A 17,321-nucleotide genomic window follows, 5' to 3' on the forward strand; every position below is an offset into this window, starting at 1 on the left:
ACCTATGCCAATAGTCACTCGGATAGCAGCTAGCTAGCTGCAAAATGCAGGTGTAAATGTCCAGAGCTTGCGATAGAAATAGTATGCTCTGGTCTGAGTCACGTTGAGCTAAAGGATAGCTGATGACCGACAACCGTGGTTAGCTGAATACTGACGTTAGCCAGTGAACTGGCTAGCTTCTGGCTAGCTTCTGGCTAGCTTCTGTTGTGGATTTCAGATTTGAGGTGAATAAAACTTTTTTTTATATAAATTGGTGAGGCGGGTTGCAGGAGAGTGTTTTGAAGTTGAGTTTTTGAAGAAAAAAAATATATATATATAAAAAGATATGCGAAGAAAATATGTAAATATATATATACATGGGACACGACAAGACGAGGACAAAGGATGTCTGACTGCTATGCCATCTTGGATATACAGGAGTGCTAGTGTTAGGAGTGCTCGGACTCTAAAACGGGAGCCATGTTGTGTCTGAAGCTTTTAAAAAAGTATGGACCTTGCACATAGGAGGATTACATTTTCATGCGGTGAAAGAAGAGTCCCAACACATCACCATTATCATTTTTAAAGGGAATCTGTTCCCACAAATGGAATCATTATGCCAACAGTGATGCCTCAATGAACGCCAGGACAGAATGTGGCACATTGTAATGCTAGTTCACCAATCAGTGCTGACAAGGACCTGTTTCCACACTAGTGACTTTTCAGGGCCTGTGGTATAAATATCAGCCATCTGCATTAAGGTGCAATATCATGCACCAAGGCCAAGCCACCAAGTTCACTTCCAAGGCAGGGTCTGCTTCCCATTTATGATGGGTGACCTGCTGCATGATAATTAGTATCTACCTCACAATATTTAATCTAACTGCATTACATTATAGTCTTTTAGCTTTTCAGGAGCTATCATGGTTAAGTGCCTTGCTTAGGGCACATTAACACCTAGTGGCTCAGGAATTCGAACCAGCAATCTTTCAGTTACTTGCCCAACACTCTTAATCACTTGGCTACCTGCCGCCCCTACAGTAGCTGTGGCAAACTTGTCCTTTGGGGACAATTCAGTACAGGTACCTATGTGTTTGCAATCAGTTCAGTGGTGATCGCACGATCAACTGCTCAGAGATTGTGCCATGTTATCACATTTGCTCATTGAGAAAGCTGTGCATTGCACCCCCAATGATATTGCTTTGCTTCTCTCCTGGAATTGTGCTGACAGTGCCAAGCCTGTCTATGGTTATGTCTTGGATTGCAGCATCAAGGGTAATCTTCCATCCATCATAGTTTGACAATCTGTGTTGGAAGAGCGAAGTTTCTCTTATTCTTCGACAATGAATTGAGTTGTCGCAATAAGACAATTATATAAATGACATGTTTGCCATAAGATTGATCGACGTCTATCAATAACATTATGTCAAAATAAGACACATTTAGGAATTTATTTTGACAAGGCAAGTGAGTTAATTAATAACAATTTTTTATTTTCAATGACAGACTAGGAACAGTGGGTTAACTGCCTTGTTCAGGGGTAGAACAACAGATTTGTACCCTGTCAGCTTGGGGATTTGAACTCGCAACCTCATGTTATTAGTCCAACACTCTAACCACTAGGCTACGGTGCCTGCCCAAATACAAAAAAAAAACATATCAGTTTGTATAAAATTTGAAGGAGCTCTCTGACAAAACTGCACTTTCTATGTTCATGGGTAGAGTGAGACAAATAGAAGCACTTCCATATCTCTCCTGGCACATTAGCTTGATGTAGATGGAGGGGAAGGAGGGGGCATTGTTTCAGGGTATCTAGTTATTGGGATGGAAAGGAATGGGGGGTCTTGTGCTCAAATAGCCACTTCAAAGAGAAGCAGCAGTGAGGGGAAGGGCTGGCCTGGTGGCCACTGGAGACCTCAGCCCTGTGTGTTATTTCAGTAGAAATGCCTGTCTCGATGCCTGACAGGAAGTGTTGCTCCTCTCTCTGTTTGTTTATTTACCTCACTGTTGCACAGTCATACATTATACAGCCAGGGTGCCCATGAATGGAAACATAAATCCTGACTGTGTGTGCACTATAACTCCAGGATAATGGACACGTATTCCTACAAGCCAATAGATGTGTCGACAGAAAAATGCTAGAACTATGTGTTGAGTAGTGACATTTGTTACAATTGTTTGAAATTGCAAATATATATTGAATTTATATGCTATATATAGAAAAAATAAGGAATTACAGTAATTTATTTTCCATTTCAATCTTTCCCATGTGTTAAATGTCCACTGTGCTGTCTCCCAAACTATCACATTATTTTTCCAGATCCAGCATGCACTATTGTAAAAATAATGCAAAAACATAAAATAAAAAAATATTTTCATTCAGACATCTGTAGGGGGGAACATTGTTACCCTTTTGATGCACTGCTAAGGAAGTGGGCCTCAAGTAACCTACCCCACAGTCAGACCAGCCCAAGATGCCTTTGTGGTCAGATGAGGCAATGTGAGCGCTTCGGGCTCTAGAGGTCTCCATCCAGCATGCAGCAACATCCACCTATCGGAATTCTTCCCCTCACTGTCTAGTGCAGCGGACAGCGGTATAGGAAGGAGAGGAGAACGTTCAGAGCCACGGAGACAGAGGGAACCTGAGACACGCACGCGTCCCGAACGACACAGAAAGGAAGGGAACTTTGATTTGACGCGTGGCCGATAATGATGAAATTGATGACACGAAAGAGCTGCATTCCTTAGTGAAGGGAATAATTGACATTTCGAGTGTTCCAATATATAATGTCCTTGGATCCCTGCTCATTGTAGATTATATTTAATTGCTCTCTCCTATTTCTGAAATCTTTCTTTATTGTGATTGTACACTTCGTTCACCCGCATGAATTTTAAGGCAGTCTGAGCGCATTGTTTCCAGCTTCGTCGCATGGGATTTCCAGTCGTGTCGGGTGCGGTGATGTCTGCAACATTTCGCTCTTTGTTTCTGGGTAAGTGAGTTCCCATTCGTATGAAAATATGTTGCTATTAATAAGAGATGATCAATAACACGATAAAGGATGTAATTGGGGTTATGATTTATACAGAGCCGTTATGTGGGCTATTGTTCACAAAAATGTTACATAGCTGACAGCGCTCCATCGTGCGTAATTGTATCCAGAATTATATCGAAATTAGAATACAAATAATGTAACATAAGCTGTTCATAATATTTATCTCAAGTTCTTTTTGAATAGCCTAGATCAGTTTGACAAATTAGCCATTTTAAAATGTAAAATAAATAGTGAGATGAGACTTCATTGTGATAAGTAATTCAATGAAAAATGTGTGTTAAGAAGAAAAAAGTTACCTTCGGGAAAAAAGCCCCTACAATGTGAATTGAAAGCAGATGTTTCTGTGTTATGATCACTGTACAAATGCTGCACTTCAGGCATCCATCCACTAGACTGGTTCTGGAGAAAGACTGTAGTCTGAGTGTATTGTATTGTCCATTGAATGTTAATGACAGATTTAACACAACTGCTTCTTAACAAAAAGCACAAAGACAGGGCACGCCACCTATAATCCGAATCACAAACTAATGTGTTGTGTCACCGATTGGCAAAAATAGATATTTCTAATAGATCATGGCAGGTGTTGAGAGTGCCTGGCTGGTGCCCTGAGAGGGACTTGACCGCGAGGTGAGGAAGCTAGATATCGCGTGCCGGCGTGTGCCGGGGTCAGAGTTGGTGAGAGTTGAGCAAAGCAAACATGGAATAGGCCTACTCTTGTCTCCTTTGGTTAAATTCCAACAATTCTGTCCGTTGTTGTGATGGTGCATTCCATTAGTATATTTTTTCTGATGACAGTTTATTGGCTGTAGCCTTTTGTGTGTAGCCTAATGTGTTTATCAAACTTAGACCTTTAATATAGTATATATGTTCTTTGCAATAGCACATTAAATACATTACCTCTGCCAATATATACTGAACATAAATATAAATGCAACATGTAAAGTGTTGGTCCCATGTTTCATGAGCTGAAATAAAAGATCCCAGAAATTGTCCATATGCACACAAATATTATTTCTCTCAAATTGTGTGCACACATTTGTTTGCGTGAAGCTGATAAAACAGAATGATCATTACATAGGTGCACCTTGTGCTGGGGACAATAAAAGCCCACTCTAAAATGTGCAGTTTTGTCACACAAGACAATGCCACACCCCTACTGATTTATTTAAATGGACTGATTTCCTTATATGAACTGTAACAGTAAAATCTTTGCCATTTTTACATGTTGCGTTTGTATTTTTGTTCAGTATATTTGTATGTTAAATTGTGTCCTAAAGTCTTATTTTGTCCAAATTCAACACATCTTCCATAATTATTGCAGTAACATCGCATCAAAATTTCACTGTGAGGTTTCTATAAATTCAGCAAATACCATAGCTAGAGCTTTACGTGTTCTCTATTGTCAAAGTAGCTACACCTGAATGAGGTCTCAGTAGCCTGCTCTGCAATAATAGGCCTATGAGTGAGGCAGACAAGTTATGTGGGTTGTCATTGTGTTCATTTTCCTTAGCCAATAGGCTGGGGATAACTGGGTTAACAGTCTAGACATGCAATCATAGCTCTAGTGAACTGTATTATCAGCTATTAATTTTGTTAGCTGGTGGTGATGATGATGATGGTGATGAAATTGATGTGATGATGGTGGTGTTGATGATGGTGAATATTGGTGATGGTGGTGATGATGATGGTGGTGGTGGTGGTGGTGATGATGGTGATGTTTTGGTGGTGGTGGTGATGATGGTGATGTTTTGGTGGCGGTGGTGGTGGTGGTGATGATGGTGAATATTGGTGATGGTGGTGATGATGATGGTGGTGGTGGTGGTGGTGAATATTGGTGATGGTGGTGATGATGATGGTGGTGGTGGTGGTGGTGATGATGGTGATGTTTTGGTGGCGGTGGTGGTGGTAGTGATGATGGTGATGTTTTGGTGGTGGTGGTGATGATGGTGATGTTTTGGTGGTGGTGGTGATGATGGTGATGTTTTGGTGGTGGTGGTGATGATGATGTCGAGTACGATGGAATTTGTATTATTTTTTTGTTATTAGCAGATTAGTGTATTGCTAATGTGTAGGTTGGAATTGATAGTCAGATGGCATACATGTAGTGGTGACATACCCCTCTGTGCGGTCTTTCATAATGGCAAACCAGGTTGAAGGACATTTCCCTTATAGTTATGAACAGTATTTATTTAAGACCAACCCAGCGGCTGAGCTAAGAGAGAAGAGCTAATTTTATTATGGAATGATCAATACTAATTAATAGAGCTCATTTCCTTTTAATTTGTCTTTGGCCTTGGAAGTCCAGAGACATCCTTAATTAACTTAATATCTGTGGGAGATGTAATATCCAGTGTTCACATTATAGATAAGTACCACAATTAAACACCACAGAATTCCTTAACTGGCTTTATCAAGGCTTACATCACAAAATGAATGGTGCAGTGGAAGGTCAAATGATATGGCAAAGTCTGTAAAAAAGCTGGAAGTAGAACCAGAGTAACCAAACCAAAGTAGTGGAGCTTAATGATGGATTGCCTGCCTGTCATTCCCTCAGCAATATGTGGTTTTGAATGGAACATGTTAAATGACTGTCCAGGAAGTAAAAACAGATTGTAATTCACTTGACAGAAATGTAATGGGAAAAAGCGAGTAGCCCTTCCGTTGGAGTTATACATTTCCAACCCGCAAACACCCTAATTTCAAATGGAGCTTATCCACTTTGACCGCTATGATATTTAGCAGTCTTGCATCTATGCTGCTCTATGACAATGGCAGAGGGAATTTGTGTTGCATCCTCAAGTTGCATAATCATCGTTCATCTGATCTGTAATGTATGGAGATATATGCTAAGAGTGACTAGGTTTAAAACGGGTTTCTGTTCCTATTCTATATTTAGTGTGTCTCCAGGGGTGGACAAAGCATCTCTCAAATGTGGAGATGACAGGAACCTCCAGAGCAAGAGGTTTTGAAGTGACATCTCGATGTGTTTGGCCCTGAATCACAATTCCACACATACTAGCCCCCATATCTCACACTCATACAAACACACAGCCATTTAAAAAAAAATCTGATGACCATAGAAAGCATTAAGAATGTAGGTCTAGGTATTACATATTTTTTATACCTTTATTTAACTAGGCAAGTCAGTTAAGAACAAATTCTTATTTTCAATGACGGCCTAGGAACAGTGGGTTAACTGCCTGTTCAGGGGGAGAACAACAGATTTGTACCTTTTCGGGTAGGGGATTTGAACTTGCAACCTTCCGGTTACTAGTCCAACGCTCTAACCACTAGGCTACCCTGTTGCTCTAGTCCATATTCATAGACTAGGGGCTGTATTCAATCTGTATCACAGAAGTACAGCGTTACAGCGTGATTGAAATTGAAAGCAATGTTCCCGCATTAGCGGAGACTGCATTCACGTAAACACTCCAAATATTTCAAGCTCTAGATTGCAGAGATACACACAGGGTGGAATAACCTTTTAGAAGATGTGAGCACACATGTAATGAGCACCCTAATGAGACTATGTTTGAGCACAAAGGTCTAACTGTCACTACTAGAACTATACACCCATATCACTAACAAACACTGATTTGCTTTTCTAGCAGTTTTTCCTGATGTGTTATGTCTTACTTGATTCCTATGGCCTTTAGATGGCTAATACACTTTTCCTGATTTTCTTCTGAAAGAACCTTGTTTCATTGATTGAAGTGCTTTTAGGGATGTTTTTCTGTGCAGAGCAAGCCTAGGGCCCGATTCAATCAGATCCGCTTTGGCCAACATCAGCATATCAGTTGTTTTGGCAGTGTCAGAGGTGGAACTGCGTTAGAGCTGTCTATAATCCCACAATTCCCATGCAGCCGCGTTAGAAGTTCATGCAGCCGCTTTGCAAGTTCAAACACTCGAATTAGACTAAATCACCATATCCAAATGAACATGAAAACATGCATTAGTCTAACATCAATGGCTTGAATTTTTTTATATGTAATTATTTCTAACATCAATAGAGCCTACACTTTGTAGTGCCGTTGTGAACTTCTAACACAGTAGGGATAATAAGGAAGGGAGTGGTTTGTGACACACGAGCAGCCGTTCCCCAATTTGTCAGCTCATACCTCAGTTACACCTCCAACACCATCAAAACATCAGCTACAGTTCATTAGTAAAGTATTCAGACCCCTTAACCTTTTCCATATTTTGTTAATTTACAGCCTTATTCAAAAATGGATTAAATAAAACAATTTCCTCATCAATCTACACATAATACCCCATAATGACTAAGCGAAAATAGTTTTTTAGACATTTTTGCACATTTATTACGAATAAAAACAGAAATACCTTATTTACATAAGTATTCAGACCCTTTGCTATGAGACTTGAAATTGAGCTCAGGTGCATCCTGTTTCCAATGATCATCCTTGAGATGTTTCTACAACTTGATTGGAGTACATATGTGGTAAATTATATTGATTGGACATATCAGATCCCACAGTTGACAGTGCATGCTAGAGCAAAAACCAAGCCATGAGGTGGAAGGAATTGGCCGTAGAGCTCCAAGACAGGATTGTGTCGAGGGACAGATCTGGGAAAGGGTACCAAAACATTTCTGCAGCATTGAAGGGCCGCGAGAAAACAGTGGCCTCCATCATTCTTAAATGGAAGAAGTTTGGAATCACCAGACTTTTCCTAGAGCTGGCTGCCTGGCAAAACTGAGCAATCGGGGGAGAAGAGCCTTGGTCAGGGAGGTGACCAAGAACCCGATGGTCACTCTCACAGAGCTCCAGAGTTCCTCTGTGGAGATGGGAGAACCTTCCAGAAAGACAACCATCTCTGGAGCACTCCACCGGTCAGGCCTTTATGGTGGAGTGGCTAGACGGAAGCCACTCCCCAGTTAAAGGCATATGACAGCCCACTTGGAGTTTGCCAAAAGGCACCTAAAGGTCTCTCAAACCAAGATTGATTTTTTTTGGCCTGAATACCAAGTGTCACGTCTGGAGGAAACCTGGCACCATCCCTACGGTGAAGCATGGTGGTGGCAGCATCATGCTGTGGGGATGTTTTTCAGTGTCAGGAACTGGGAGACTAGTCAGGATCGAGGGAAAGATGAATGGAACAAAGTACAGAGTACTTGATGAAAACCTGCTCCAGAGCGTTCAGGACCTCAGACTGGGGTGACGGTTCCCCTTCCAACAAGACAATGACTCTAAGCAGACAGCCAAGACAATGAAGGAATGGTTTTGGCACAAGTCTCTGAATGTCATACCCAAGAAGACTCGAGGCTGTAATCGCTGCCAAAGTTGCTTCAACAAAGTACTGACTAAAGGGTCTGAATACTTTTGTAAATGTGATATTTAAGTGTTTTATTTTTAAAACATTTGCTAAAATTTCTAAAAACCAGTTTTTGCTTTGGCATTATGGGTTATTGTGTGTAGATTGATTACGGGGAAAAACAATGTAATCCATTTCAGAATAAGTCTGTAATGTAACAAAATGTGGAAAATGTCAAGGGGTCTAAATACTTTCCGAATGCACTGTATGTGGATCCAGCCAATGCTGGATAATGCTGGTTAGCGCTAGATCTGATTGAATCCAGGCCCTAGTTCTGTGTTCTGAATGAGAGTGATTTTAGGTGAAATAGTGCCTGCTTTCTTGCACTCTCTGTGGAATATTTTCAATGTGTGTATTTTTAACTTCATGGTGACAGGGGGGCACTATTGAGTAGCTTGGATGAATAAGGTTCCCAGAGTAAACTGCCTGCTACTCTGTCCCAGATGATAATATATGCATATTATTAGTAGTATTGGATAGTAAACACTCTGAAGTTTCTAAAACTGTTTGAATGATGTCTGTGAGTATAACAGAACACATATGGCAGGCGAAAACCTGAGAAAAATCCAACCAGGAATTGGGAAATCTGAGGTTTGTAGTTTTTCAACTCTTTGTCATTCCAATATAGAGTGTAAATGGGGTCATATTGCACTTCCTACGGCTTCCACTAGATGTCACCTTTATTTAACCAGGTAGGCTAGTTGAGAACAAGTTCTCATTTACAACTGCGACCTGGCCAAGATAAAGCATAGCAGTGTGAACAGACAACACAGAGTTACACATGGAGTAAACAATTAACAAGTCAATAACACAGTAGAAAAAAAAATAAAAAAATAAAGAGAGTCTCTATACATTGTGTGCAAAAGGCATGAGGAGGTAGGCGAATAATTACAATTTTGCAGATTAACACTGGAGTGATAAATGATCAGATGGTCATGTACAGGTAGAAATACTGGTGTGCAAAAGAGCAGAAAAGTAAATAAATATAAACTGTATGGGGATGAGGTAGGTCAATTGGGTGATCTATTTACCGATAGACTATGTACAGCTGCAGCGATCGGTTAGCTGCTCAGATAGCAGATGTTTGAAGTTGGTGAGGGAGATAAAAGTCTCCAACTTCAGCGATTTTTGCAATTCGTTCCAGTCACAGGCAGCAGAGAACTGGAACGAAAGGCGGCCAAATGATGTGTTGGCTTTAGGGATGATCAGTGAGATACACCTGCTGTAGCACGTGCTACGGGTGGGTGTTGCCATCGTGACCAGTGAACTGAGATAAGGCGGAGCTTTACCTAGCATGGACTTGTAGATGACCTGGAGCCAGTGGGTCTGGCGACGAATATGTAGCGAGGGCCAGCCGACTAGAGCATACAGGTCGCAGTGGTGGGTGGTATAAGGTGCTTTAGTAACAAAATGGATGGCACTGTGATAAACTGCATCCAGTTTGCTGAGTCGAGTATTGTTGGGTAGTCAACATTAGTCAGAAATAGCATTATAAATATTCACTTACCTTTGATGATCTTCATCAGAATGCACTCCCAGGAATCGCAGTTCCACAATAAATCTTTGTTTTATTCGATAATGTCCATCATTTATGTCCATTTATGTCCAAATAACTTCTTTTGTTAGGGCGTTTGGTAAACAAATCCAAAAGCGCGTCCTGGTCCAGCCGAACATCGGACAAAAAGTTCAAAAAGTTATATTATAGGTCGAAGAAACTTGTCAAACTAAGTATAGAATCAATCTTTAGGATGGATGTTTTTATCATAAAAGTTAAATAATGTTCCAACCGGAGAATTCCATTGTCTGTAGAAAAGCAATGGAACGAGAGCTACCTCTCATGTGAAAGCGCATGACTGAGAAAGAGAAACCCCTCAGTCAAACAGCTCCCATCCGACGCACCTTCACATGAGAAGCCTGAAACAATGTTCTAAAGACGGTTGACATCTAGTGGAAGCCCTAGGAAGTGCAAAAATAACCCGTATCCCACTGTGTATTCGATAGGGGTGAGTTCAAAAACTACAAACCTCAGATTTCCCACTTCTTGTTTTGATTTTTTCTCAGGTTTTTGCCTGCCATATGAGTTCTGTTATTCTCACAAACATCATTCAAACAGTTTTAGAAACTTCAGAGTGTTTTCTATCCAATACTTATAGTAATATGCATATATTAGCATCTGGGACTGAGTAGGAGGCAGTTCACTCTGGGCACGCTATTCATCCAAAAGTGAAAATGCTGCCCCCTATGCCAAAGACGTTAACGATAATTGTATCTTTATAATGGTGTAAAATACTTGTATGCTTGAGGAATTTTAATTATTAGATTTTTGTTGTTTTGAATTTGGCGCCCTGCTCTTTCACTGGCTGTTGGCGAGGTGGGATGCTACCATCCCACATATCCATGAGAGGTTTTAACAGCCAAAATCATCTTCGATACAAGTGAAGGTCATTCTGGCGAGATGAAAATGTACATTTCAGTATGACAGATTTCCTCTCTTTTTTCTATATCCTTCCTATTTTACCCCCTTTTGTCTGTCACCATCTTATTTGCATCAATACACTACATTGACATTGGACATCAATTTCCCCATTGATCAATGTCTTTTCAAGAGGTCTGTCTCAAAATACAGTATGTCTTTGCCTGAAATATTATGTAGCATTGACGTGGGCCACAAACATCTGGACAGAACTGGGTGTGTGTTGTTTTCTGATCTATAAATCTCAGCCGCTTTTCAACCTTCACTGACAAAATTGCTTCCAGATTATTTTGGAACACATGAACAGGAACTGCCTATTTCCCTGTACGGCTAACTTTTGACAGATGCTCTGGAGAGGCTCAGATTCACGTTAACTCAAGCCACATGTATAGTACAGTAGGCTACGTTAATTCTGGTACATCAAGCTCTTCTTTCTATGATATCTATCAAGCATTGCAAACCTTCCATTTTAGGTTCATAAAAGGGGTTCAAACAACAGAGTACCCTACGGATTTCTTTCATCTCTGCCACCATGGTCATTTACGAGCAAAAGTGAGGATTTCTGCATTATTTGTTGGGGTAAATAACCATGAAAGTCAATAGAGCGGGGACCATTATTGCTTCTGATCAGGAAAACGTTGCCGCTAGTGAACATAAACAGTTTGATGAGGGTCTCTTTGATTGTTTTATAAGGACGCAGAGATCTGAGGGTGAACAAATGACAAGACAAATACTGATGTTTTTGCCCCAAACTACAAAGGGCATGGTCCTAATTTACTCTTTCTGCAAATGCCAGATTTTCACCCAAAGCGATCAATCCACCATTCATTCTGATTTTAACGACAACCCTCCGATGTCCAGAGATGAACCCATCTTTCCCAGTATAATGCCATTTTGCTATTTCCTTTTGGAATACATCCCTCCATTTTACTATGATGTCTTATGGGGGTCTGGAAACTCCCTATTTGTAACATTTCTACCAATATTGCCCTAAAAATAAATACTTTACCCAAAAGTATAATGATATTTCCCATTGACTGATCATGGTTTTTCCGATCCCCTGGTATGATATTGTTGCACATAAATGATTGGCACTGTTGGACTTCAACCACATATTTCAATGGATAGCTACTGCCAAGTGAATAGAGACTTATCAAAATCAACACATCTTCTGAGTACCATTTAAAATAAATCCATTATCATCATTCATTGTTAGGATGCTATCATTCCAAGCTCACAGCTCTGTTTTGCTTCTCTCAAACATGCTCTACCTAACTGAAAACTGGCAGCCCAAAATAAGTGTGGCACACTTGTCTACTCATAGCAAAACATGCTTTTGATCTGTGTTCTCTCTTTGGGAACCAGGTATTTCTGTTTTCAGAGAGGCTGAGGGATCCGTTATTGGTACAGGAAAATAAATAGTTTCTGTCGCAAAGGTCTTTCATTTTCAAGCAGCTTAGCATGCTGCTTACATCAACGACACGAGAAGAATAACAAGTGCCTTACAATGTATTTTATATGCGATTTTCCTCCATTGAAAAGAATGGGATTGTCATTCTGTACGTTAGTTCCATGGCTAAAATTGGCCAAACCTTATTTTCCTCCGAGGCTGTAGTGTGCGATTCCTTTGTGTCAAACGCTCTAGCCCACTGTCATCTGGACCACCCATTAGCTAGAGCTGAGGTGTTGACATTGCAAGTCTGCGATTATGAATTGTGATTTGACTGTTTTATGCGATTGGTCAAATGTGCATGCCCTCAAATAAAATGCAAGGAATTGTTGATTTTTCCCCCAAAAATTGCAATCACAGAATCACAGAATCCTGGAGGGACTAATTGATTATTATTTCCAAATAGAGGCTTTGATATTCAAAAGGCATGATGTGACTGAAGATCTGAATAATTTGGGAATATTGCTCTCAGAGGAATAGGTTCTCACTATAAAGCACTCTGTGACAGTGACCATCAACTAGATTCAGCCGCGGGCCAAATTTTTCTTGAGCGGATGGTCGGAGGGGGCGGAACATTTTTACAATCAGTGGCATCCCGTAATTCAGCCCCACATATTTATCTAAAAAAAAGCAAAATAAAAATATAGTTTTTATTTTTGTGAGGGGTTGCCTGTTTTCCATGTTATTTTGGCGATAATACATGTCACATATCAGTTTGCAAACAATGTAAAAAATAATAATAATAATAATTGAGTAATAAATAATTGAATGATAAATAAAACTGCATACAAACATGGTATTTTTCTTTGCTTTCTTTAGTAAGGCAGCTCCAAAATGCAGGTCTTTCAGCCTAGCTCATTGCTTTCTATGGTGGTGGGGCAGCCAGTGGAAAATACGGAGCGTAGGGGTTGGTAATATTCTTGTTACGCCCTGACCATAGAGAGCCTTTGTTTTTCTATGGTATAGTAGGTCAGGGCATGACTGGGTGGTTTTCTTGTTATTATTTTCTATGTGTGGTTCTAGTTTAGTTTTTCTATGTTGGTGTTTGGTATGATTCCCAATTAGAGGCTGCTGGCTATCGTTTGGGGATCATATTTAAGTAGCATTTTTTCCACCTGTGTTTTATGGGATATTGTTTTAAGTTAGTGTATGTTACACCTATTTGTTACGGTTCGTTGTTTGTTTCATTCTTTCTTTGTTGTTTTGTGCGTTTCTAATAAATAATATGTGGAAACCATATTGCGCTGCAGCTTGGTCCGCTAATTATTCCAGCGAACGTGACAATTCTCTAGTTGCGCTGTGATTGGCTCAGTGTTCTTTCACTCATGGGGACACTACGTCACTGCCAAATCTAAAGTAGAGCTAAACAAATTCAAGCTCCTTGGGTGTGCCATAGAGTTACATTAGAAGTGCCCATCCAAGAAGGTTCAAGGTCATTGGCCACAGATAAAATGACATCAAATCACCTTATATCTACAGTAGCTTTGATCATACTTTCAAAATCTTAGCTAGCAGTCATCATCATGAATCAAGTCGACAATCTACTGGCAAATCCTTTTTGATCCTTGTCATATGAAGAGAAATAATGAAGAGAAATTATAGATGAAACATATCGGTGCTCATCGGCCATTGGACAAAAACACTACACAACAAGTTGGAGATCACAAATTCAATATTGAGTGGTTTGGAAGGAATCAGTGGCTAACTGCAAGCATTGCAAAGCAATCACTAGACTGCTATTCCGTAGAGTTAGTGTGTGGTCCCAATTCTGGGTTTAAGGGTCTCTTTTTCCAATCTTAGAATGATAAACATTCAACATTGGCCATGCTGTCAACCCAGCATGATTTTTGCCACTTTTAAATCAACTGTTAACTCGGAACTGGGAAATCTGACTTCAATGAGCTCAAGACAACTGAGAACTCGGGGAAAAACAAGCTCCTACTGGAATAATACATTTTGAATGGTCATCCAACTCAGAATTGTAAGTTGGGAACTCGGGCCTATTTCTAGGGCTACGATCTGAAGATCACTGATGTCATCATGATTCAACCTTGTTTTTTTCCAAGTTCCCAGTTGTCTTGAAAGCATCATCAATCCAGAGAATGTCAGACTTTGATGACAAAATTTTCCCATGAAGGACTGCTGCACCATCTTCCTGTTCAAGTGAACACAGCACAACAAGGTGAGTCCAAAAATGTCTTGTACGCTGCTGCATATATTATGTAAAATGCCAGGGAGGTATGTAAACTGTAGCTACTGTAAGAATGTGATATGAAGTGTATGTTGTGTAGTTTCTATTAGTTGCCTCACCATAATCATTTGGTCTATTTTCCCCTGTTAATTTCACCTACTGTTCTGACTTTGTGATACACATGTAGCCTATAATCTGTTTTAGAAAAATGTAATCATCGAATATTGTAAGAGCGTTCATTGTTTGCTTATATGCCCCCTTTATTTACCCTATGGTTCGGACTGGGTGTACAGGGAGAATACTAAGAACAGCCCATGTTCTGGATTCTGTCGCTGTACATTTCAAAAGTGCTGAACAAATAGTTATATTGACTAGGTCCGTCCTAGCTCGCAGGATTGCCTCTTAACTTCTTGTCGTCCCCTTATGCCCTAGTTTGTACATCTCAATTGTCAGTAGAATCCACATTTGTTTAAGCAAGTCAGCCATATCAGCTATGTTTTTTTAAAGGCAGTAAATGAGGCTGAATGAACTATTTTGCTTCCAGACAAGGCTTCGAATATAGCCAGGTGTAGCAGTGGTAAGGTGTTGGGACTGCTGTTGGGACATCTTTATGAAGGCCCTAGCAGTTTGTGGGCACAATTTGTCACCGTTACAGTGCAATTAATCTATTGTTTAGTGTTGTGTTGTGTTGTGTTGTGCAGTGGCTTTGCTGGCATGCATCCCCCAAATGTTTTGTTTGTTTGCCCCACCAAGATTTACATGCTAAAATCGCTACCCGATTACAATAATTTGTAGACCGCTAATTGACCGCAAGCAGCCCAAACAGATATTATATTTCACTAAAACATAATAATTTCAAACCTTGCTTACATGTGTATATGATCACGTCTCTCTACTAAGCATGGAAATCACAGGTCGGTGGAACCTTAATTGGGGAGAACGGGCTCATGGTAATGAGTGGAGCAAAATTAGAGGAACGTTATCAAATACATCAAACACATGATTTTCAGGTGTTTGTTGCCATTCCATTTGCTCCATTCCGGCCAATATTATGAGCCGTTCACCCCTCAGCAGCCTCCACTGGTGGAAATACTTGGGAACAGATTTCCCCAATTAAAATCCATTGGAGCTGATTTCCTGGTATTTTACAGGTTTTTATGTCCAACATTGAAAATGCAAGAAAAAAACCCCAGATGTTTTCTTTCTCTTTTTTTCACTAAGAAAACTTGGGGGGCCAAATAAAACCTTTTGCCTGGGGCCGCCAGTTGGAAAACCCTGCTCTATGATCTATGAAGCCCAAAGACATGATTCTTCACACATTCAAGCAGGAGAATCTCTGAACATGCTTCCCTCGCACCAGGACAGCAACCTTAATTCACGAAGGATTGACTTCTTCTCCCTCGTATGACATTAAGCAGTAAATTAATTATTGAAATTTAATTCAGATTTTTTTTTAATCAACCAATGATGCAAAAGCATGTTTCACAAGGCAATGACATCCCTGTTGTTTTTTCTCCCTCTCTTTCTTGTGGAATGAGAGCCAACTGAGAGAACAGGGGGAATGTTCCACGTCTGACTATTTAGACGCCTGCTGTTCCTTTCAATTTGAAACAGTCTATTAGCTCTGCTAGCAGGCCACTCCATTAGGTGTTCTGAACCCACGTGCTCCATTGTCTCACTCCATTTCCCTCTTGCTGCTCTCCCCCAAGCGTTAGCGCCAGTAATCAGCAGAGGCCTCCTTTTCTTCTTGCATTCATCTTCACCCCCATTGTCATCACCACTCCATCCGGAAAAGATCCAAAGATGGATGGTGTTTGCAGGGGGAATTTGGTGTCCATTGATTAGTGCATTTAAAAGTAGGAAGAAGGAATGGTTAACCTGCAGGTAGCAACAACAGCTTGAGGACCATCTGTCTTCCAAATCAAATCAAATCAAATCAAATTTTATTTGTCACATACACATGGTTAGCAGATGTTAATGCGAGTGTAGCGAAATGCTTGTAGCGAAATGCTTGTGCTTCTAGTTCCGACAATGCAGTAATAACCAACAAGTAATCTAACTAACAATTCCAAAACTACTGTCTTATACACAGTGTATATCCCTGTATATCCCTGTTTGATATGGAAGGGTTTTAAAATCCAAAGCTTGTTCGTGGTTTAATACTTTTCTTTCATGTCTGTCATAAATTGACCATTACACAACATCCTGTACTTCAGATACATGTAGGTTGCAATTATTTTATTAGAACCATGAAAAAGGGTTTATAAGATAAACACGTACTGTAAACTGATGCTGATATTTTTTTAAACTAAGGATAAATGCATTGGTCATCACGACTGCAGATCTTTTATTGCTATTGAGTGCTAGTAACTGTAGAATGCCATATTTAGATCCCACTGTAGTGGCATGCTGTTATCTTGTACTAGAGGCATCATGATGGATGGTTTAATTATCGAGACACAATGCCAGGCATTTATCTGGCTGTTCATTCCACAGCAAAAACATTGTAAACTGGATATCGCTGATCAATCGCTAGGCTTCCTGCAATTAAGTGTTTAATGCTGCTGATTACGCTAGCCTGCAATGTGTCACACTAACGGTGGCTCAACCTTTAAACGCTACGAGGCGAGATGCACTCAATGGAAGAAGTTAATGTTTGCTTAGGAGATTAAGTCACATTTAGGTGCTTAGACCAGGGGTGTCAAACTCATTTTGCCCCTGGGGGCTGCATTCGGTCTTCAACGAGGTCTGGAGGGCCGCACTTAAAATTGGTTATATTACCTCCCTGTACATTTTTTTGAAAAATACTCCTCTATCCATTGTTTTTGAAAAATGCGATGCTCC

At 40.2% G+C, this 17,321-nt stretch overlaps 1 protein-coding gene across 1 annotated transcript in view; it reads left to right on the top strand.

Annotated features, from left to right (window-relative positions):
* The first annotated feature begins 2,440 nt into the window (after window positions 1-2,440).
* The window catches only part of LOC109909202 (CXADR-like membrane protein), a 91,237-nt gene continuing 76,356 nt past the window's right edge, over window positions 2,441-17,321 (top strand). Inside the window, exon 1 of the mRNA XM_020508238.2 lies at window positions 2,441-2,969. Within this exon, the coding sequence (XP_020363827.1) occupies window positions 2,909-2,969 (61 nt within the window). The 5' untranslated portion in view covers window positions 2,441-2,908. The remainder of the gene's footprint in view (window positions 2,970-17,321) is intronic.

This window comes from Oncorhynchus kisutch, linkage group LG18, assembly GCF_002021735.2.
Source record: "Oncorhynchus kisutch isolate 150728-3 linkage group LG18, Okis_V2, whole genome shotgun sequence".
Classification (NCBI taxonomy): domain Eukaryota; kingdom Metazoa; phylum Chordata; class Actinopteri; order Salmoniformes; family Salmonidae; genus Oncorhynchus; species Oncorhynchus kisutch.